This window comes from Sapajus apella, unplaced genomic scaffold, assembly GCF_009761245.1.
Source record: "Sapajus apella isolate SASKATOON/1434 unplaced genomic scaffold, GSC_monkey_1.0 scaffold146, whole genome shotgun sequence".
Lineage (NCBI taxonomy): Eukaryota > Metazoa > Chordata > Mammalia > Primates > Cebidae > Sapajus > Sapajus apella.
Window position 1 is genome coordinate 1,206,144 of NW_022437086.1, and position 23,171 is coordinate 1,229,314.

Here is a 23,171-nt window from a genome sequence, read left to right on the forward strand (position 1 = left end):
TCATGATGGGTGCCTGTCATCCCAACTACTCGAGAGGCTGAGGGACAGGAACCGCTTGAGCCTGGGAGGCAGAGGTTACAGTGAGCTGAGATTGTACCATTCCACTCCAGCCTAGGCAACAGAGTGAGACTCTGTCTCAAAAAAAAAAAAAATTAATTCAAAACTTAGTGTGCAAATAGGTAGTTAGATGAATAGATAAATTGATTTAAAATAACTCCATATTTTGTATGTGTTTAGTTTATATATAACTTTCTTTTGCTTGATACAACAGAAGCTGAAGAAACTAAAGGTGGGAGAACTTCTGAACTTCAGATAAATGCCTTTGTGCAAGTCATATCTTTTGATTCAACATTCATTAAAATTATGAAAAAGATAAAAGTGTCATGATTATTTTTATCTGCAGTTTCTATTTTCACCCACAGCTGCTTTATTTTTGAAATTGGTGCATTTTTAGAGTTTCTGTTAATGCATGTATACTTGGATGACATCTTTCCTGGGAGAATATTCTTGATTCAGTTTCCTTTTCTTTCGTTCTTTAAGTTCTGACTCTATTGTCATCTGGTTCTGGCTGGGGCTGTGGGAAGGTCTGAGGCTGGCTGGAGGTTCTTCTCACGTGTGTTGTGTTTTCCTGCCGAAAGGCCAGTGGAGTACTTCTTTTTTATTCATTGAACTTCAGTAGCTTAGCCAGGGTTGGTTCTAGGCCAGTCATTCCGTATTAGTTTTTCCAGGTATATGGTGTGTCCTTTGACTACTGACTATGTACTTCCCTATCTCTGCATTCCTTCCTTTCCTTCTTTCTTTTTCACTCTCCTTTCCCTCCCACCCTCCCTTCCTCCCTTTCTTCTTCCCTTTCTTCCTTCCTTCATTCCTTCCTTCCTTCCCTCCCTCCCTTCCTCCTTCTCTCACTCCCTCCATTCTTACATACCTTCCTTTCTTTCAAGACAGGGCCTTGCTCTCTCACCCAGGTTCTAGAACAAATTGGTGTCATCATAGCTCACTGCAGCCTCAAACTCCTGGGCTCAAAAAATCTTCCTGCCTCAGCCTCGCTCTTAGCTGGGACTACAAGCATGCACCACCACACTTGGCTAATTTTTGTTACTTTTCTAGAGATAGGGTTTTGCTGTGTTGTCCAGGCTTTTCTTGAACTCCTGGCCTCAAGCTATCCTGCCACCTTAGCCTCCTAAAGCACTGGGATTATAGGTGTGAGCCCCTGTGCCCAGCCCTGCTTTGTTTTTAGGTTCTCTACCTCGGGGTCACCAATGGACAACCCAGTGTTAGACTATTATCTCTAATTTCCATCACTTTTTCAGTTGCTTTAATGTAGCTCTTTTATCCTCTGATTCACTTTGACTTTTTTTTTTGAGATGGAGAATCACTCTGTCACCCAGGCTGGAGTGCAGTGGTGCAATCTCAGCTCACTGCAACATTTGCCTCCCAAGTTCACGTGATTCTCCTGCCTCAGCCTCCCTCGTAGCTGGGATTACAGGTGTGCGCCACCACACCTAGCTAATATTTGTATTTTTAGTAGAGACAGAGTTTTGCCATGTTTGCCAGTCTGGTCTCAAACTTCCGAGCTCAGGTGATCCGCCTGCCTCAGTCTCCCAAATTGCTGAGATTACAGGCGTGAGCCACCGCACCTGGCTGCTACATTTTCTTTATTCTTTTTTCCATAGATGGAAGGAAACAGGTTCATTCCATCTCTTCACTATTGTGAATAGTTGCAAATTTTTTTACACTTGTTATCAAGAGATAGAATTTAGTTTCTCTTCCCTTGAAAATGAGCTTAGACCCCTGCTTCTGTAAGTAGAATACAGTGGAAGTGCTACTCATGACCTGCCAAAGTCAGGTCATAAAAGATGACACTGTTTCTACTTGGCTCTCCTTCCTGGGGTGAGTGCACTTGGAACCCATTCACCATTTTGTGAGAAAGCCCAGGCCATGTAGGGAGGTTATGTGTGGGTGTTCCACCAGATAGTCTGAGCTGAGACCCTGGCTGACAGCCTACATTCACCAGGAGATATTTAAGCAAGGAAACCTTCGACACTATTCTAACTCCATACTCTTTGAAGGCAACCACATGCTGAGCCAGAGCTGCCTAGTGGAGTCTAGTCAGCCTCCAGATTTGTGAGAAGACTAATAAACATCATTGTAACTTTATATCTTGGGGTGAGTTTTGTTTGTTTGCTAGTTTGTTAGTTTGTCACTCTGTCCCCCAGGCTGGAGTGCAGTCGTGTGATCTCAGCTAACCACAACCTCCACCTCTGGAGTTGAAGTGATTCTCCTGCCTGAATAGCTAGGATTACAGGCATGTGCTAATACACCTGGCTAATTTTTGTATTTTTAGTAAAGATGGGGTTTGATCATATTGGCCAGGCTGGTCTCTAACTCCTTACCTCATGATCCACCTGCCTTGGCCTCCCAAAGTGCTGGGATTTCAGGCGTGAGCCACCATGCCCAGCTGGTATGTTACACAGCAACAGACAGCAAATACACAAAGTCATCTTCCAATATAAACATTATGTTACTTACTTCTCCACTTGACAGCATTTAATGGTTTAGAATTGGGTGTAAAGACGAAACCCAATCCTGAATCCATCTGACAAGGGATTAATAGCCAGAGTATATAAGGAGCTCAGGGGAAACAAAATCAATAGGGGAAAAAAAGCTCTAGTAATCTGATTTAAAATAAGCAAAAGATCAGAATAGACATTTCTCAAAAGAAGACATAAAAATGGCAAATGAATATATGAAAAGGTGCTCAACATCACTGATCATCAGAGAAATGCAAATTAAAACTACAATGAGCTATCATTGCACCCCCGTTAAAATGGCTTATATCCAAAAGACGGGCAGTAACAAATGCTAATGAGGATGTGGAGAAAAGGGAACCCTGGTACACTATTTGTGGGAATGTAAATCAGGGCAACCACCATGGAGAACGGCTTGGAGGGTCCTCAAAAAACTACAAAGAGAGCTATTTTATGACAAAGTAATCCTACTGCCGGGTACCCAGAAGAAAGAAAATCAGCATATCAAAGAAATATCTACATTTCTATATATTGCAACACTGTTCACAATAGCCAAGATTTGGAAGCATCTAGGTGTCCATCAACAGGTGAATGGATAAAGAAAATGTGGTAAAACACATATACAATGGGATATTATTCAACCATGAAAAAGAATAGAATCCTGTTATTTGCCAAAACATGGGTAGAACTGGAGATCATTATGTTAACTAAAATAAGTCAGACACAGAAAGACAAATTTTGCATGCTTCCAGTCATTTGTGGGTGCTAAAATTTAAAACAATGAAACTCATGGAGATAGAGAGTAGAATGATGGTTACCAAAGGCTGGGGAGGGTAGTGGGCTGGAAGGGGTGCACAGGAATAATTAATGGGTACAAAAATACAGTTAGAATAAATAAGATGTAGTCCTTGGTAGTAAAACAAAGTTATAATGGTAAACGATAATTTCTTGCATATTTTAAAATAGCTAAAAGAGGCCAGGTGTGGTGGCTTATGCCTGTATTCCCAGAATTTTGGGAGGCCAAGGCAAGTGGATAACCTGAGGTCAGGAGCTCAAGATCAGCCTGGCCAACACGGTGAAGCCCTATCTCTGCTAAATATACAAAAATTAGCTGGGCGTGGTGGTGTGCACCTGTAATTCCAGCTACTCAGGAGGCTGAGGCAGGACAACTGCTTGAATGTCAGAGGCGGAGGTTTCAGCAAGCCAGAGGTTGCAGTAAACCAAGATTGTGCCACTACACTCCAGCCTGGGCAACAGAGTGAGACTCCATGTCAGAAAAAAAGGAATAAGTTCAAAGAACAACTCAATGAAATAAAACGAGAAGGCAAGATTAGAGAAAAAAGAGTAAAAAGGAATGAACAAAGTCTCCAAGAAATATGGGACTATGTGAAACGACCTAATCTACGTTTGATAGGTGTACCTGAATGCAACAAAGAGAATGAATCCAAGATGGAAAATACTCTTCAGGATATTATCCAGGAAAACTTCCCCAACCTAGCAAGGCAGACCAATATTCAAGTCCAGGAAATACAGAGGACACCACAAAGATATTCCTCAAGAAGAGCAACCCCAAGGCACATAATCGTCAGATTCACCAGGGTGGAAATGAAGGAGAAAATGCTAATGGCAGCCAGAGAGAAAGGTCGGGTTACTCACAAAGGGAAGCCTATCAGACTCACAGCAGATTTCTCAGCAGAAACACTACAAGCCAGAAGAGAGCAGGGGCCAATATTCAACATTCTTAAAGAAAAGAACTTTCAACCCAGAATTTCATATCCAGCCAAACTAAGCTTCATAAGTGAAGGAGAAATAAAATCCTTTACGAACAAGCAAATACTCAGAGATTTCATCACCAACAGACCTGATTTACAACAGCTCCTGAAAGAAGCACTAAACATAGAAAAGAACAACCAGTACCAGCCACTGCAAAAACATACCAAATGGTAAACAGCATCAACATAATGAAGAATCTGCATCAACTAACAGGCAAAACAGCCAGCTAGCATCAAAACAGCAGGATCAAACTCACACATAACAATATTAACCCCAAATGTAAATGGGCTAAATGCCCCAGTCAAAAGACAGAGACTGGCAAATTGAATAAAAAGCCAAAACCCATTGGTGTGCTGTATTCAGGAAACACATCTCAAATGCAAGGATACACAAAGGCTCAAAATAAAGGGATGGAGGAAGATTTACCAAGCAAATGGAGAGCAAAAAAAAAGCAGGAGTTGCGATTCTTGTCTCTGATAAAACAGACTTTAAACCAACAAAGATCAAAAGAGACCAAGAAGGAGATATTACATAATGGTAAAAGGATCAATGCAACAAGAAGAGCTAATGATTCTAAAAATATACGCACCCAATACAGGAGCACCCAGATACATTAAGCAAGTTCTTAATGACTTACAAAGAGACTTAGAATCCAACACAATAATAGTGGGAGACTTTAACATCCCATTGTCAATATTAGACAGATCAACGAGATAGAAAATTAACAAGAATATCCAGGACTTGAATTCAGACCTAGACCAAGAAAACCTAATAGACATTTACAGAACTCTCCACCCTAAATCCACAGAATATACATTCTTCTCAGCACCACAACATACCTACTTTAAAATTGACCAAATAATTGGAAGTAAATCACTCCTCAGCAAATGCAAAAGAATGGAAATCATAACAAACAGTCTCTCAGACCACAGTGCAATCAATTCAGAACTCAGAATTCAGAAACTAACTCAGAACTGCACAGCTTCACGGAAACTGAACAACTGGCTCTTGAATGTTGACTAAATAAACAACGAGAACAAAGACACGACATACCAGAATCTCTGGGACACATTTAAAGCAGTGTCTAGAGGAAAATACATAGCAATAAATACCCACATGAGAAGCAAGGAAAGATCTGAAATTGACACCCTATCATCAAAATAGAAAGAGCTAGAGGAGCAAGACCAAAAAAAAAACAAAAAAACTCAAAACCTAGCAGAAGACAAGAATAACAAAGATCAGAGCAGAACTGAAGGAGATAGAGACACAAAAAACCCTGAAAAAAATCAATAAATCCAGAAGCTGGTTTTTCTTTTTTTTTTTTTTTTTTTAATTGTTTTTGGGTCTGTTTTCCAGGCTTGAGTGCAATGGCGTGATCTCGGCTCACCGCAACCTCCGCGTCCTGGGTTCAGGCAATTCTCCTGCCTCAGCCTCCTGAGTAGCTGGGATTACAGGCATGCGCCACCATGCCCAGCTAATTTTTTGTATTTTTAGTAGAGACGGGGTTTCACCGTGTTGACCAGGATGGTCTCGATCTCTTGACCTCGTGATCCACCCGCCTCGGCCTCCCAAAGTGCTGGGATTACAGGCTTGAGCCACCGCGCCCGGCCTCAGAAGCTGGTTTTTCGAAAAGATCAACAAAATAGACCACTAGCCAGATCAATAAAAAAGAAGAGAGAGAATAATCAAATAGATGCAATAAAAAGCGATAAAGGGGATATCACCACTGATTCTACGGAAATACAAACCATCATCAGAGGTTATTACAAAAAACTCTATGCACATAAACTAGTAAACCTGGAAGAAATGGATAAATTCCTGGACACTTGCCTCCTCCCAAGCCTAAACCAGGAAGAAGTCGAAACTCTGAATAGACCAATAACAAGGTGTGAAGTTGAGGCAGTAAGTAAGAGCCTACCACCCAAAAAAAGCCCAGGTCCAGATGGGTTCACAGCCGAATTCTACCAGACACACAAAGAGGAGCTAGTACCATTCCTTCTGAAACTATTCCAAATAATCCAAAAAGAAGGAATCCATCCCAAATCATTTTATGAGACCAACATCATCCTGATACAAAAACCTGGCAGAGACTCGGCAAGAAAAGAAAACTTTAGGCCAATATCCATGATGAACATAGATGCAAAAACCTTCAATAAAATACTGGCAAACCGATTGCAACAGCATATCAAAAAGATTATCCACCATGATCAAGTAGGCTTCATCCCGGGGATGCAAGGCTGGTTCAACATATGCAAGTCTATAAACAATTCACCACATAAACAGAGCCAAAGACAAGAACCACATGATTATCTCAACTGATGCAGAGAAGGCCTTTGACAAAATTCAACAGCCCTTTATGCTAAAAACCCTCAATAAACTAGGTACTGACGGAATGTATCTCAAAATAATAAAAGCTATTTACGACAAACCAACAGCCACTATCATACTGAATGGGCAAAAACTGGAAGCATTCCCTTTGAAATCTGGCACTAGACAAGTATGCCCTCTCTTACCACTCCTATTCAATACAGTATTGGAAGTTTTAGCCAGAGCAATCAGGCAAGAAAAAGAAATAAAGGGGATACAAACAGGAAAGGAGGAAGTCAAATTGTCTCTATTTGCAGACGACATGATTGTATATCTAGAAGACCCCATGGTCTCAGCCCAAAACCTCCTGAAACTGATAAGCAACTTCAGCAAAGTCTCAGGATACAAAATCAATGTGCAAAAATCACATGCATTCCTATACACCAATAACAAACTTAAAGAGAGCCAAATCAAGAACGAACTGCCATTCACAATTGCTACAAAGAGAATAAAATACCTAGGAATACAACTAACAAGGAACGTAAAGAACCTCTTCAAGGAGAACTACAAACCACTGCTCAACGAAGTAAGAGAGGACACGAACAGATGGAGAAACATTCCATGTTCATGGTTAGGAAGAATCAATATGAAAATGGCCATACTGCTCAAAGTAATTTACAGATTCAACGATATCCCCATCAAGCTACCAATGACCTTCTTCACAGAACTGGAATAAAACACCTTAAACTTCATATGGAACGAAAAGAGAGCCCACATAGCCAAGTCAATTCTAAGCAAAAAGAACAAAACAGGAGGCATCACACTACCGGACTTCAAACTATACTACAAGGCTACAGTAATCAAAACAGCATGGTACTGGTACCAAAACAGAGATATAGACCAATGGAACAGAAAAGAGGCCTCAGAGGCTACACCACACATCTACAACAATCTGATCATTGACAGACCTCACAAAAACAAGCAATAGGGAAAGGATTCCCTGTTTAATAAATGGTGTTGGGAAAACTGGCTAGCCATGTGCAGAAAGCAGGAACTGGACCCCTTCCTGACACCTTACACTAAAATTAACTCCAGATGGATTAAAGACTTAAACATAAGAACTAACACCATAAAAACCCTAGAAAAAAACCTAGGCAAAACCATTCAGGACATAGGCATAGGCTAGGGCTTCATGACCAAAACACCAAAAGCATTGGCAACAAAAGCCAAAATAGACAAATGGGACCTAATCAAACGCCACAGCTTCTGCACGGCAAAACAAACAGTCATTAGAGTGAATCGGCAACCAACAGAATGGGAAAAAAATTTTGCAATCTACCCATCTGACAAAGGGCTAATATCCAGGATCTACAAAGAACTAAAACAGATTTACAAGAAAAAAACAAGCCCATTCAAAAGTGGGCAAAGAATATGAAGAGATGCTTTACAAAAGAAGACATACATGAGGCCAACAAACATATGAAAAATGCTCATCATCACTGGTCATTAGAGAAATGCAAATCAAAACTACATTGAGATACCATCTCATGCCAGTTAGAATTGGCGATCATTAAAAAATCTGGAGACAACAGATGCTGGAGAGGATGTGGAGAAATAGGAACACTTTTACACTGTTGTGTTGATGGGAGTGTAAATTAGATCAACCATTGTGGAAGACAGTGTGGCAATTCCTCTAGGACCTAGAAATAGAAATTCCATTTGATCCAGCAATCCCATTACTGGATATATATCCAAAGGATTATAAATCGTTCTATTATAAAGACACATGCACACGTATGTACATATTGGCACTGTTTGCAATAGCAAAGACCTGGAACCAACCCAAATGCCCATCGATGATAGACTGGACAGGGAAAATGTAGCACATATACACCGTGGAATACTATGCAGCCATCAAAAATGATGAGTTCGTGTCCTTTGTAGGGACATGGATGAACCTGGAAACCATCATTTTCAGCAAACTGACACAAGAACAGAAAATCAGACACTGAATGTTATCACTCATAAGTGGGTGTTGAACAATGAGAACACATGGACACATGGAGGGCAGCACTACACACTGGGGTCTGTCGGGGGGAAATAGGGGAGGGACAGCGGAGGGTGGTGACTTGCGGAGAGATAGCATGGGGAGAAAGTCAGCAAATCACACCGCCATGTGTGTACCTATGCAACAATCTTGCATGTTCTTCACACGTACCCCAAAACCTAAAATGTAATTTAAAAAAAAAGGAATAAGTATCAAGGAAGGGAGACTTTGTGATTTGCCACCTGTACATGGAAATCCTACTTAACATTGACATTTTCCATTTGGTGGCATTTCTATAATATAAAATTAAAACTAAACTAATTAAAAAGAAAATGAGGCTGGGCACTTTGGGAGGCTGAAAGGGGAGGATCACTTGAGGGTAGGAGTTTGAGACTAGCCTGGGCAACATACAGAGACCCCTGTCTTTGCAAAAATAATTTATAAAAAATTAAACAGGTGTTCCAGGCGCAGTGGCTCATGCATGTAATCCCAGCACTATGTAAGGCCGAGGCAGGTGGATCACCTGAGGTCAGGAGTTTGAGACCAACCTGGTCAATGTGGCAAAACACCGTCTCTATTAAAAATACAAAAATTAGCCAGGTATGGGTAGCAGATGCCTGTAAGCTTAGCTACTCGGGAGGCTGAGGCAGGAGAATCATTTGAACTCGGGACGCAGAGTTTACAGTGAGCTGAGACTGGGCACTCCAGCCTGGACAACAAAAGTGAAACTCTGTCTTGAAAAAAAAGTTAACCAGATGTGGTGGCATATGCCTCTAGTCCCAGCTCCTCAGGAAGTAATGTGAGAGGATCACTTTAGCCCAGGAGACAGAGGCTGCAGTGAGCCATGATTTCACCACTGCACTCCAGCCTGAGTGAGAGAGCTACACCTTATCTCTAAAAACAAAAACAAAGCCCAGTAGCAGTGGCTCACACATGTAATCCCAGCACTTTGGGAGGTCAAGGCAGGTGGGTCACCTGAGGTCAGGAGTTCAAGACCAGCCTGGCCAACATGGTGAAACTCATCTCTACTAAAAAATACAAAAATTAGCCAGGCGTGGTGGCAGGTGCCTGTAATCCCAGCTACTCAGTAGGCTGAGGCATGAGAATTGCTTGAACCCGGGAGACAGAGGTTGCAGCAAGTTGAGATCACACCACTGCACTCCAGCCTGGGCGACAGAGCGAGACTCTCTCTCAAAGAAAAAACAAATCTAAAACAGAAAAAACAAAAAAATTCCAGCTGCTTGTCAAGAGACTGGAGATGGAGGGGCAAGAGTGGGAGCAGGACATCTGGTAAGGAGCTGTGACATCAACATCTTTTGATCACTGCAGGCCATGTTGTAAGCGGGACCTCTGCAAGAATGTCACCCAGCCTCAGATGCCTTAATTCTGACCCTCAGTGCTGGTAGAGGCCCTGGGAGGTCACATTGTGGAGGCTTCTTGGGAAAGTGTTGGCTCTTCAAAATCAACATCTTGGTTCATTCCTTTGATGCTGGAGACAATAACCTGTCTCTCCTCATGTCTGTTCAAGACAGTTTCAGAGTGCCTTTTAGTCCAGGAGCTTGTCTGCTCTGGAGTTTGTGCAAACACAAATAATCATCACAGGCTCTCAGGCCACGTGTCTTGGTTATGATGCAAAGTAGTCCTCCAACAGTGGACGTCTACATTGTGGAAGCTGAAGTTCCCAAACACCTTTTTTTTGTTTTTGTTTTTGTTTTGAGAAAGAGTCTCGCTCTATAGCCCAGACTGGAGTGCAGTGGCACAATCTCAGCACACTGCAACATCTGTCTCCTGGGTCCCAGTTCAAGTAATTCTCTTGTCTCAACCTCCTGAGCAGCAGAGATTACAGGCAAGTGCCACCATGCCCAGATGATTTTTGTATTTTTAGTAGAGACAGGGTTTCACCATGTTGGCCAGGCTGGTCTTAAACTGCTGACCTCGTGATCCACCCGCCTTGGCCTCCCAAAGTGCTGGGATTACAGGTGTGAGCCACTGTACCTGGCCATGTTTTTTTTTTTTTTTTAATATATAGAGACAGGGTCTCACTATGTTTCCCAGGCTGGTCTTGAACTCCTGGCCTCAAGGGATCCTACAGCCTCAGCCTCCCAAAGTGCTGGGATTACAGGTGTGAGCCACTGAGCCTGGCTCTTTTTTGTTGTTTTAGACAGGGCCTTGCTCTGCCACCCAGGCTGGAGTGCAGTGACATGATTACAGCTCACTGCAGCTTCAAATTCCTGGGCTCAAGTGATCCTCCTGCCTCAGCCTCCTGAGGAGCTGGGACCACAGGCATGTACCACCACAACCAGCCAATTAAAATTTTTTTTTTTTTTTTTCTAGAGACAAGGTCTCACTATATTGACCAGGCTGGTCAAACTCTTGATCTAAAGTGATTCTCCTGCCTTCACCTCCCACCTTGAACACCTCTTTTCCCAGCCTTGAAAATAAAATCCACACTTTGAAAGGAGGAAGAAATGGGGAGGACAGAAAGCCAAGAAGCCAACCTTGCCTAGTCTTGCCTAGATAAACACTAAATACCTTAAATAGGTTTTACTTCAATGATACAGCTAATTAAGGGATTTTTAAAAATTCCTATATGACATGTGAATAGCTTCTTCCTCAGTAAATTTGAACATCAAGTGTCTGCGATTGAATGAAGCAAATATTTTACACATGGGAACCCCTCGTTAAATGATTAAATTACACAAAGGGGTGGATGGGACAGGGACAAGGCGGGGGGGTGTCACTGTGCCTGTGTCTCCGTGCTCCACACCCACCTCCTCTGTCCCTGCTCCCCATGATGCTTGTCAAGGGGCACACTGCTGACCAAGGGGTTACCAGGTAGCATATCCAGAGGACACCTTTCTCAGCTTCATGGAATTCACTTACTTTGATCTAATTTGTTTATGCATAACATTCATTAAATGTTCACATCCACTGCTTCTGAATATCTACACCAACTGTTAAATAGTGATGTTACTGGATTCTTACAACAAACTGCAGGCCGGGCCCAGTGGCTCACACCTGTAATCCTAACACTTTGGAAGGCTGAGGCCAGTAGATCACCTGAGGTTAGGAGTTCGAGACCAGCCTGCCCAACAAGGTGAAACCTCTTTACTAAAAAAAAAAAAAAAAAAAAAAAAAAAAAAAAAAATTAGCCAGGCTAATTTTGGTGGCAGGAGACAAGGAGAATCACTAGAACCTGGGGTTGGAGGTTGCAGTGAGCCAAGATTGCATCACTACACTCCAGACTGGGCGATAGAGAGAAACTCTGTCTCTAGAAAATAAAATAAAATAAAACAAGCCAGAGATGGGTTTATTTTAGCTTCATTTTGAAATTGTGAAGACAGGCAGCAAGACTGAGTTGTCTAAATTCAGGCAAGCTGGAGACACGTGGTCCCTGGCCCTCTACAGCCAGAGTGTGTGGGCCGACTGTGTGGTGAAATGCGCTTCCCCTCCATCTGCGAGCACTACCATGTACCATATCTGGCCTAGCCACCTGGAGACCTGGGAGTCTTTGGTTTTCCCTGACCTTTGCCACCAGATCTGCTTACTTGCAAGTCCTGTTGGTTGCACCCCTCCCAGCCTTTCTCCTGTCTTCCTACTTTTTATCTTGGTCATTGTTTCCACCCAGCTATAAACATCTGGCCCAGGTTACTACAATAGCTCCTAGTTAGAGTCCTCTAAACTCTCTTTTTTAAACAAAGATGGCCGAACAGGTGGCTCACGCCTATAATCCAAGCACTTTGGGAGGCTGAGGCAGGAGGATCACTTGAGGCCAAGAGTTCAAGACCAGCCTGGGCAACAGAGTTGGACTCCCATCTCTACAAAAAAAAAATTAAAAATTAGCTGGGTGTAAGAAATAATGTATACAGTGGTCCATTTCCAAGACAAAGTGCCTTAAATCAGCTTAAGTCAGCAAACTAAAAAGAAACAAGCTATACTAGGCCCCTGCTTGGATAGCCAATGCCTGGGTGTCACCCCCCACCCCCTTAGTTGCCCTCACCTGAACCAAAGAAGTTTAGTCTAAGATGAAAGTTTATGAGCCTACAAAATAGCTCACTTTGTCTGTTCTTATTAGCCTGCCCAGCTACTTAGGTCATAAGTCAAACACTTGAAGAGCCCCTGAGCTAACTAGGATTGCAATGCATTGTGGGCTGCAACAAAACGCAGCAGGACAACCCTAAACAAAACACCTAAAGCCCCTGCCCAACAACCAATAGGCGACATCCAGGAAGAGTGTGACCCCATAGTACTCAGCCTATGAGGAACCAGGGGAGGGACCTGTGCACTAGAGGATAAACTGCTTGTTGAAACTGTGCTGGGTGTGTCTGCTGCCAGGCACCCAATATTGTAAGACCATCATTAAAAGTCTCACTTTTGCTGTTCTCTGGGTCTCTGAGTCCATTCTTTGGGTTTGAAGGGGTTTGTTTTTCATAACGGGGAATAAAAGTCAATATATTCCCTTGGGGGTAAGTATTGGGATCTAGGTGGGTTATAGCTAAAGATGTTTGGTCATTATGATATGCTCTAGAAGAGTATATGACCTATCTCATCCCCACAAAGTTGGTGACATAATACTAACACAGGAAACAAGGGGGAAAAAACAGGTTATGCTGAAGCTGATTTAAATTGCTATTTTGAGGTTGCAGCAGTTGAGTTCGATTTCATGAGGAAACATGACTCAGGATAGCTGAGCTGTTAATAAGGCTGTGATTTCCCAGGTAGGAGAATGGGTGTGTGAGCATCTGGAAGACGAAGAAAGCAAAGAGAATGAAAGGCGGCAGGAGAAAGGCACCATATATGAGGGAGCAGTAAGGCCACGCTGTGACAGCAGGATAGCTAAGACATTTATTTATTTTTTATTTTTTTGAGATGGAGTCTCACTCTGTCACCAGACTGGAGTGCCAGTGGCACTGTCTCGGTTCACTGTAATCTCCTCCTCCCAGGTTCAAGTGATTCTCCTGCCTCAACCTCCCGAGTAGCTGGGATTACAGGCGTGCGTCTCCACACCTGGCTAATTTTTGTATTTTCAGTAGAGATGAAGTTTCACCATGATGGCCAGGCTGGTCTCAAACTCCTGATCTTAAGTGATCCGCTCACCTTGGCCTTCCGAAGTGCTGGGATTATAGGTGTGAGCCACCGCGCCTGGCCAGCTTAGACATTTAGATGTAATGTTAAGCATTAGAGAATCAAATGCTTTGGAGAAAATGGGTGACTTAAAACTGTTAAACACAACATTGATCTGACAGCAGTATTTATTTAATTTTATTTATTTTTTCTTTTTTTTTAAGACAGAGTCTACCTCTGTTGCCCAGGCTGGAGTGCAGCGGCGCAACCGTGGCTCACAGCGACCTTCACTACTCAAGATTCAAACGATTCTCTTGCCTCAGCCTCCTGACTAACTGGGATTACAGGTGCATACCACCATGCCTGGCTAATTAAAATATTTTTTTTTTTTTGGTAGAGACAGGGTCTCTCTATGTTGCCCAGGCTGGACATACTCATTTTAAATGGAAGGGGACAGGGCTGGGGAAGTGGAGTGGAAAGAATGTTAGAGTCAGGCTTGTGCCTTGGCCTGACCTCGCTGAGGCTGTTTCCTGATCTGTGAAACGACGTGGATTTCAAAAGGCTCTTCAGAGGATTAGTCAGTCATCCACCAAATATTTTACTTGGTTTCTAAAAAGTGCCAGACAATTTGCTAGGTGTCAAAAGTACAACAGGCAAGAAAAAATATAGTCTTGGTTCTCCAGGATCTTACTGGCTGGGGTAGGAGTCAGATAATAAAAAAGGCAACAAACAGATGAAACAGTGCTAAGTGTGGTTAAGTACCATGAAGAAGACAGGCAGCAGGAGAGTTACCATTCAGTTTAAGAGGCCAGGGAAAATCTCTTTGAGGGAGTGAGACTTACTGAGACCAGAGAATCAAGAAGGAGCCTATCAGTCAGAGCAAAGAGGGGCAGGCACGTTGGCTCATGCCTATAATCCCAGCACTTTGGGAGTTTGAGGCAGGCAGATCATTTGAGGTTGGGAGTTTGAGACCAGCCTCGCCAACATGGTGAAACCCCATCTCTACTAAAAATACAAAAAAAAGCCAGGCGTGGTGGTGCATGCCTGTAATCCTAACTACTCAGGAGGCTGAGGCAGGAAAATTGCTTGAACCTGAGAGGTGGAGCTTGTAGTGAGCCAAGATTGTGCTACTGAACGCCAGCTGGGTGACAGAGCAAGACTTCACCTATAAATAAGTAAATAAATGAATAAATAAATAGCCAAAGGGAGGAACATTGCTTGAACCTGGGAGGTGGAGGTTGCTGTGAGCAGAGATCGTGCTACTGCATGCCATATGGGTGACAGAGTGAGAATCCATCTATAAATAATAGCCAAAGGAAAGAACATTCCAGAGAGAGGAATGAGATATGGAGGGACAGGAAGAGCCTGCTATGTTCTGGAAATACTTCTAGAGCACAAGCAGTGGGGTGGGAAGAAAGGCCTGCAAAGAGATGGAGAGTAGGATCCTACTGGCCCTGGCAGGAGTCTGAGCTTTCTTCTAAGTGAAATGGAAGACACCGAAATGCTTCAGGTGGGGAGGATCCTTACAGATGTGCACTCTAAAAACTCTAATTCTACTGTGTGATCCAAGAAATACACTGAAGGTAGGATCAAAGATCTTGGATGTGGATGGAAAGAGGGAGGAAAAGGGTGGAAGCAAGTGCGACTGTTAGCTAAGTGTCTGGCTTGAGTGATAGAGAAGAAAATACTGCAACTTCTGATATGGATATGGCCTATATGGATAGGTACAAGTTACGTTCTATGTGCCAGGCATGAAAAGGGTATTTAACATGAGCTAACATGTTAAATACCCTTTTCATGCCTGGCACATAGAACATACAATGTTAAATACCCTTTTCATGCCTGGTACATAGAACATACCATATGGGAATTATTACCACCATCTGAACATCCTGTGTTCCATAACAATGACTTCTAGAAAATGAGTGGAAATAGTAACTTCTGTGTCCTTAAGCACAATATTCAAGCATGAAATAGAACAGGATTCTGAAAGTGGATGGCGATAGGTTCTCTCTGAAATAATTATAGAAAACTTCACAAAAAAATGATGATGCAGGCCAGGCACTGTGGCTGACGCCTGTAATCCTAGTACTTTTGGAAGCTGAGGCAGAAGAATCTTTTGAGTCCAGGCTGGGCAATGTAATGAGACCCTGTCTCTACCCACTGCCCCCTCCTCCCAGCCAAAAATAAGCTGATAGCTCCAGGGGATTATATACAATACAAACAACCGAGGAAACTGTGGTTCATCACAGCAGCATCTGATAAGGTCTTGTGCTTCTCAAATCACATTAAAGAAGACATGTAACTACCAGAATGCCTCACATTGAAAGCTTTTATTTTGAAAAATAAAATACAAAAGTCATTAGGTTGTAAATGTATAATGGTAATTTCCCAACTTCTCAGAAACAAAATGAATCATTTAAATAATTATTTATTATTACCCACATCAATACATTTAAACAGGCACACATGTGCTACAAAACATTAGAACATGTACTGACAACCTATTTCAAAAGGAAACTGTGCAAGTCTGCTTACAGGATCCCATTTTTAAACCCTCCCCTTGAAAACAAACTTCATAATCTGGTAAGAAAAGAGGACAAGAGCAGTTTTAACAGGAAACACATGTCCCTTCTGGGCTCCTTATCGCAGGGTTGTGCATGGAATCAGGATCAAGAGCTCTTTACGCAGGAGGCATATCCCTCACGAGGCCCAAAGGTGTGTGGACACCTCCATCCTCTCAGTGGGAGGAAACTGGCAAACAAAGAGGAGACACAGCCAAGGTGCAGACGCTCGGAGGGGGCAGCCAGTCCTAGAAATTCCCCTTTGCTGAAAAGGCAGCCTTTCCTAGGGCAAACAAACAGACTGTGGTTACAGGTGTGGAGTCCTGGTGTGTTCTCCCTGTCCCTTCATTTCCTCCTTCCCCTTCCCAGCTCTAGGCCTGGACAAGCCAGGTGGTCCAGAAGGCTCCTGCAGGTCAGGGGCAGGAGGATCCACACTGAGAACAGCTGCCTCAGGAGGGCTGCTTGGGAGGCACACAAGCCCTCACTCTGGTGCTTTCAGAGACATGTAAGCAGCTGCTGGGTGCAAAATGAGCAGATGGTGGCTGAAACCAGGGCTGCTCCTGCCCATTTCTAAATGACTGCCACTGTCGTCTGCTATTGACACCACTTGGGGGCACTGTCAGGGGCATCAAGTGACCAGGGCTCAGCACCCTGACTCCTCATGTGAAGAAATGATCCCAAGGTTCTTTCAGTGTCCAGGGCTCAGCACCCTGATTCCTCCTCATGTGAAGAAATGATCCTAAGTTTCTTTCAGTGTCCAGGGCTCAGCACCCTAGTTCCTCCTCATGTGAAGAAATGATCCTAAGATTCTTTCAGTGTCCAGGGCTCAGTAACCTGATTCCTCATGTGAAGAAATGATCCTAAGGTTCTTAAGTGTCCAGGGCTCAGCACCCTGATGCCTCCTAATGTGAAGAAATGATCCTAAGGTTCTTTAAGTGTCCAGGCTCGGCACCCTGATTCTTAGTCATGTGAAGAAATGATCCTAAGGTTAAGTGTCCAGGGGTCAGCACCCTGATTCCTCATGTGAAGAAATGATCCTAAGGTTAAGTGTCCAGGCTCAGGACCCTGATTCCTCCTCATGTGAAGAAATGATCCTAAGGTTCTTTAAAGGAAGCTCCAGAGAACACAATGACCGTTACTGAAATGCCGATGCAACCCGAAAGATAATATAGTATCCATCCTAACGGCTTCGCTGTGTCCCCATTTCTCCAGAGTTCTCCTCACCACGAGTGGGCACGTCCAAGCCTCTACACACAGCAAGGGTGAAATGCTGCCGAGGCATCTGCCGATGCAGTCCATCTTACAACATGGCTGGTAATAAATCAGGCCTTGTGTGTGTGTCTGGTGGGGTGGGCAGGGAGATTACCTGTGAACTTTGAAAGCATTTTGTATAAACAAAATTATCCAAGGGCTGACAGCTGCTGCTAAATATGCAGATCCGCAGAGCATAAGTCTAACATTCTGCATTTGCTCCTTAGCAGAAAGGAAACCTGAATCCTACAACCTATCAATATTAGTAGCTCTGCCATCTGGGATTTTGACGGGACGGATCAGTGTCCATGTACCTCTTATATCTATAATCCATCAATGCACAGCAAGTTATATTCAACCTGTTTTCTTACTGGTAAAAGAGGAATACTGCCTGCTTGTCACAGTGGTTTGAGAACTGAATACAATTTTACATATAGCTGTATCTATAATTTAGCGTATCTGTTAGATATATCATCATACACACAAACACACACACACACACACATGCACACACACAAATACAATGCTTGGTATTTTATGCCTGGTATGGAATATGCACAATTACTATATAAAGTAAAAATAAAAACAAAAGTCAACAAGTAAACTATGAGAAAAAAATCACTATCAATATCAGATTTTGAGACAGAGTCTCGCTCTGTCACCCAGGCTGGAGTGTGCAGTGGTGCGATCTTGGCTCACTGCAACTCTCTGCCTTCTGGGTTCAACTGATTCTCCTGCCTCAGCCTGCTGAGTAGTTGGGACTACAGGTGCCCACCACCAAGCCCAGCTAAGTTTTGTATTTTTTTTTTTCTTTTTGAGATAAAGTCTCACTCTTGTCACCCAGGCTGGAATGCAATAGTGCTATCTCGGTTCACCACAACCTCTGCCTCCTGGGTTCAAGTGATTCTCCTGCCTCAGCCTCCCGAGTAGCTGTGATTACAGGTGTCTACCACGCCCAGCTAAGTTTTGTATATTTAGTAGAGATGGGGTTTCACCATGTTGGTCAAACTGGTCTCCAACTCCTGACCTTGTGATCTGCCTGCCTCAGCCTCCCAAAGTATGTGGATTACAGTCTTGGGCCATGGTGCCCAGCTAATATCAGATTTTTTAAAAGATTGTTCAAGCTCCAACTGATCAAAGGCTTTACCATATGATTTGGAAAAAAAACTGATCTTAAGAGAGTCTGGGTGGATAAGCAGAGACTGAAAGTCTGAGAAAGGGCATGAGCTCTGAGCAGCTGCATCTGCAGATTTGGGCTCAGAATCCAGCTTTTGAAGTGGTGTCCCTGGTCATGTGCCTGATAAGGGCCATGTACTCAGAGGGTGTATAAGGCAGGGCTGGCTTTGTCCACAACGTAACGCTTAATCCAATGAGACAACATGGCTTACTCATCTAAGCTATCCATAATACATTAAAACAAGCAAGGGTAAACTTGAAAAACCAACCAAGAAACAACAAAAAAGATTGCAATAGTGCAAAAACATCTGCAAGTCCAGCACACAAAGAAAGCCCCTGGAGGTAGGGGTGGGCGGCCGGGGCCCCGGCTGAACAGGGAAAGCAGAAGCAAGCAGCCGTTCCTGAGTTTTGAGTCTCCCCGCCTCTGGACTATGATCTTGACAAATGACCTGTTTCCTCCAGGACCAGCTTCCTTTTCAGCAAACAGGGAGTTGGGCTTGATGGCCTCCAGGTCCCTTTCAGCTGCAATGTTTCAAGGTTCATAAAGAAAATAACAGCACTATTGTGTGCTGATGATGAGCCAGGCTCTTGGATGATGATTCTGTCTCAGCACTATGCTTTTGTTAATATCCTCATTTTATAGATGAAGAAATGAAGACACAGAGAGATGAAGTAACGCACTTACTGCCACACAAAAAGTGAAGAGCCAGGATTCCAACCCAGGCAGATGGACTCCAGAGCTGTGCTCTCTGCCTCAGCCACCCGGCGCCCTGCAAGAGCTTGAGTGGGCCACAGAAGGACCCAGCAATATCCCCCAACCCTCACCTCATGTACAGAAGAGGCTCCTGGTTCTGCTACTCCACTTGCTCAGTCTGTTGAAGGAAAGAAGATAAGTTTGAATGTTCTTGAAGTTGGTCAGCATGAGAAGTGACTGCCCCACTGAAACACCAGGGGTGGCGTGCGGGCTCTGTTCACTTTCAGATGAATTCAGTGCACCAATGCTGCATGCTCAAGAATCTGACTGGCCTCTGCCCCTGGTTTCTAGGAGGGAAACACTGAATCCTTGGAATTTCCTGGGTAACGAGAATGTCTTTGTTATCTGTAAGCCCACTGGATCGCATCCAAGTTTATGTTATGAGATGACTCAGGATGGGGTTGATCACCACAAAGGCCAACCATGGGATCAAGGGGCTGGGGTTTGGAGCCCGCCTCAACTCTGGGGAAGGGAGGTTGGCTGGAGATTGAGTTCTAACACATGACCATTGATTTGATCAATCTTGCCTGCATGAATAAACCCCAATAAAAATACTGGGTGTGGAAGTTCAGTGGCACTTCCCGGTTGGTGAACACATGGGTGTGCTGGGAGGGTGACATGTCGATTCCATAGGGAGCAGGGGCAGAAGCTCTGCACTCGGAACCCTACCGGATCTACTCCTATCTTATGGCTGCTCCTGATCTGTATCCGTTATAAAACTGTAATTGTTAAGTACTGCACTTTCCCAAGTTTTATGAACCATTCTAGCTAATGATTGAAACTGAAAGTTCTACAGGCGTCAACTCATTCACACTAGACGTTAAACTGAAGATCTTACAGGTCAATTTCTATGTGTGTGCATGCGTACTTCTGCATGATTTTTTGCTTTCTTAGTAGACAAGATTTCCCTCTGTAACCTAGGCTGGAGTACAGTGGCACAATCACAGTACACGGCCTGGGCTCAACGGATCATCCTGCCTCAGCTTCCCAAGCATGTCACCACACTCAGCTAATTTTTTTCCTTTTGAGATGGAATCTTGTTTTGTAGCCAAGGCTGCAGTGCAATGGCATGCTCTCACTTCACAGCAACCTCTGCCTCCTGAATTCAAGCAATGCAATTCTCCTGCATCAGCCTCAGGAGCAACTGGGATTACAGGCATGTGCCACCATGCTGGGCTCATTTTTTTGGTATTCGTTTTTAGAAATGAGGTTCTGCTATATTTACCAGGCTGGTCTTGAACTCCTGACCTCAAGTGATCCGCCCGCTTTAGCCTCCCAAAGTGCTGGGATTACATGTGTGAGCCACCACACCTGGCCCTGCCCAGCTAATTTTTTTGATAGAGATGAGGTCTTGCTACGTTGCCCAGGCTTTTTGCCCAATTAAAAAAAAAAATCTTTTTCTTAGGATTCATAGGAATGATCTATAAATGATCTATAATCTACAAATGAGGTTTTTTTTTTTTTTTAGATGTAGTCTCACACCATCACCCGGGCTGGAGTGCAATGGCACAATCTCGGCTCACTGCAACCTCCACCTCCTGAGTTCAAGTGATTCTCCTGCCTCAGCCTTCCAAGTAGCTGAGATTACAGGTGTGCACCACCATGCCCAGCTAATTTTTTTTTTGTATTTTTCGCAAAGACGGGGTCTCACTATGTTGGCCAAGCTGGTCTCAAACTCTGGACCTAGTGATCTGCCCGCCTCAGCCTCCCAAAATGCTGCGATTACAGGCATGAGCCACCACACCCGAACACTTTTGGATTTTATATTCCTTCAAGACAATCCTCTTGGAATATTCTCTGGCTCCAACTTCCACAGCCTGTGAGTGAGTCTGTTCATGAATTTGCCCAGGTTTCTGGGACACCATGCCCAGCCTGGGCCCAGAGCTCTGTGCCCCCTTGTCTGCATGAATTGGTCAGAGTCTTCTGGATATATCAGGAGCTCCTTGAGAAGGTTTTTCTTACCCCCATTACTGAGGACTTACTCCAATTCTTCACCATAGTAGGCACTAAGTAAACAGTTGGTGAATAACTGAAATGAATGGATGGATGAATATTAAACATCTGTGAGTAAGAATATGCTTTGAAAGCACTTTAAAACACTCAAGTCATATGTATCAATTACTAGTGGCTGTTTTCAGACAACAATCGGGGAAGGAAGAGGCTTCAACTCTGGTGTGAGACATGGCTTCCCTCAGAGAGGGCAGCCCATTTACTCCAGGCTTGTTTCAGGCAACTAGACTTCACACTGGGCTCCTCTAGTCATGTCAGCCGAGAGACTCCCTGTTTCTTTCCAACCCAGGAAACAGGACTGGAATGCAAGTCAGTGAGAGCAGATGTTACAGGGAAAACTCTGAACCTGCTTAATTTTCTTATTTTTGAGACAAGGTCTCACTCTGTCACCCAGGCTGGAGTGCAGTGGCACAATCTAGACTTGGCAACCTCCACCTCCCAGCCTCAAGTGATCCTCCTGCCTCAGCCTCCCAGGTAGCTGGGATCAACAGCCTGCACCACCATGCCTAGCTAATTTTTTCTTTTTTTGAGGCAGTCTTGTTCTGTCACCCAGGCCGAAGTGCAGTGGCATTATCTTGGCTTAGTAACCTCCGCCTCCTGGTTCATGCAATTCTCCTGCCACAGCCTCCTAAGTAGCTGGGATTACAGGTTCCTGCCACAATGCTTGGCTAATTTTTGTATTTTTAGTAGAGATGGGGTTTCACCATGGTGCCACGCTGGTCTTGAACTCCTGACTTCAAGTGATCCACCCACCTCGACATTTCTAAGTGCTGGGATTATAGGCATGAGCCACCGTGATGGCTTTAATCCTTCAAACTCTCACCATCCTTCCTAAGGGCCAGTGGCTGTATGCAAAATATATTTATAAGTCTTCTAGGCTCCAAATGAGAAAAGTCAAAGGGTCATGGATGTATAGCACACACAGTAAAAACAGAGAGGGTCACCGGATCTTTTTATTTTGAATTAGGCACTGGAAGGCTGGGGCAGCTTTACCAACTGGGTGGCTTGTGCACGACCTCAAGCAATCAGAATTTGGTTATCAATAAAGTACTTCCCTAGTTTTAGGAGACACTGAGCTCTCTGAAATTAAGACTGTGTTAAATTATTTTTAAAATCAACAAGTCACAGAGACTAATCTTTCTTCCACTAGCACATATGATTATCCCTTTTCTTTTTTTTTTCTTGTTTCTGTCTTTTTAATTTTATTATCTCTTTAAAAAGATTACTTCAATGCAAGAGCCAATCTATTATCAAAAGGAAGAAGCAGACACAGTACCTGTGGTTTTTCTTTAAGAAAGTCAGGTAGCTGGAATTCTCCCTTATAGACCTGGAAAAACAAAGCAGGTGTGAGTTTAAGGAAACAGGTCTGGTCCCCACCATTTCAGGATATGTGCTACACCTGACCGTGGACGGGTTTACTGCTCCACTGAGAGTGGATTTATTTATTTATTGACAGTGTCACTCTTGTTGCCCAGGCTAAAGTGAAATGGTGTTATCTTGGCTCACTGCAACCTCTGCCTCCCCGCTTCAAGCGATTCTCCTGCCTCAGTCTCCCGAGTAGCTGGAATTACAGGCGCCTGCCACCATTGGCCAGCTAATTAGTTTGTATTTTTAGTAGAGATGGGGTTTCACCATGTTGGCCAGGCTGGTCTTGAACGCCTGATCTCAGGTGATCCACCCTCCTTGGCCTCCCAAAG

The 23,171-nt window shown here is 43.7% G+C and overlaps 1 protein-coding gene and 1 long non-coding RNA gene across 9 annotated transcripts in view; both read right to left on the reverse strand.

Annotated features, from left to right (window-relative positions):
• The window catches only part of LOC116540931, a 16,253-nt gene extending 2,747 nt beyond the window's left edge, over positions 1 to 13,506 (reverse strand). The window contains exons 1-2 of the long non-coding RNA XR_004264647.1: positions 12,713 to 13,506; positions 6,126 to 6,131 (exon numbers count right to left, since the gene is read on the reverse strand). This is a non-coding gene — a long non-coding RNA (uncharacterized LOC116540931). The remainder of the gene's footprint in view (positions 1 to 6,125; positions 6,132 to 12,712) is intronic.
• Positions 13,507 to 16,033: 2,527 nt separating this feature from the next.
• Positions 16,034 to 23,171, reverse strand: part of TPST1 (tyrosylprotein sulfotransferase 1) — a 130,439-nt gene continuing 123,301 nt past the window's right edge. For 7 of the 8 annotated variants that reach the window (XM_032264753.1, XM_032264756.1, XM_032264759.1 and 4 more), the window contains 3 exons: positions 22,751 to 22,801; positions 19,536 to 19,582; positions 16,034 to 16,566 (listed from right to left, as the gene is read on the reverse strand). In XM_032264753.1, the coding sequence (XP_032120644.1) occupies positions 19,565 to 19,582; positions 22,751 to 22,801 (69 nt within the window). In that variant the 3' untranslated portion in view covers positions 16,034 to 16,566; positions 19,536 to 19,564. Of the gene's footprint in view, positions 16,567 to 19,535; positions 19,583 to 22,403; positions 22,802 to 23,171 lie in introns of those variants that run through there. The other variant, XM_032264758.1, reaches the window with a different exon arrangement.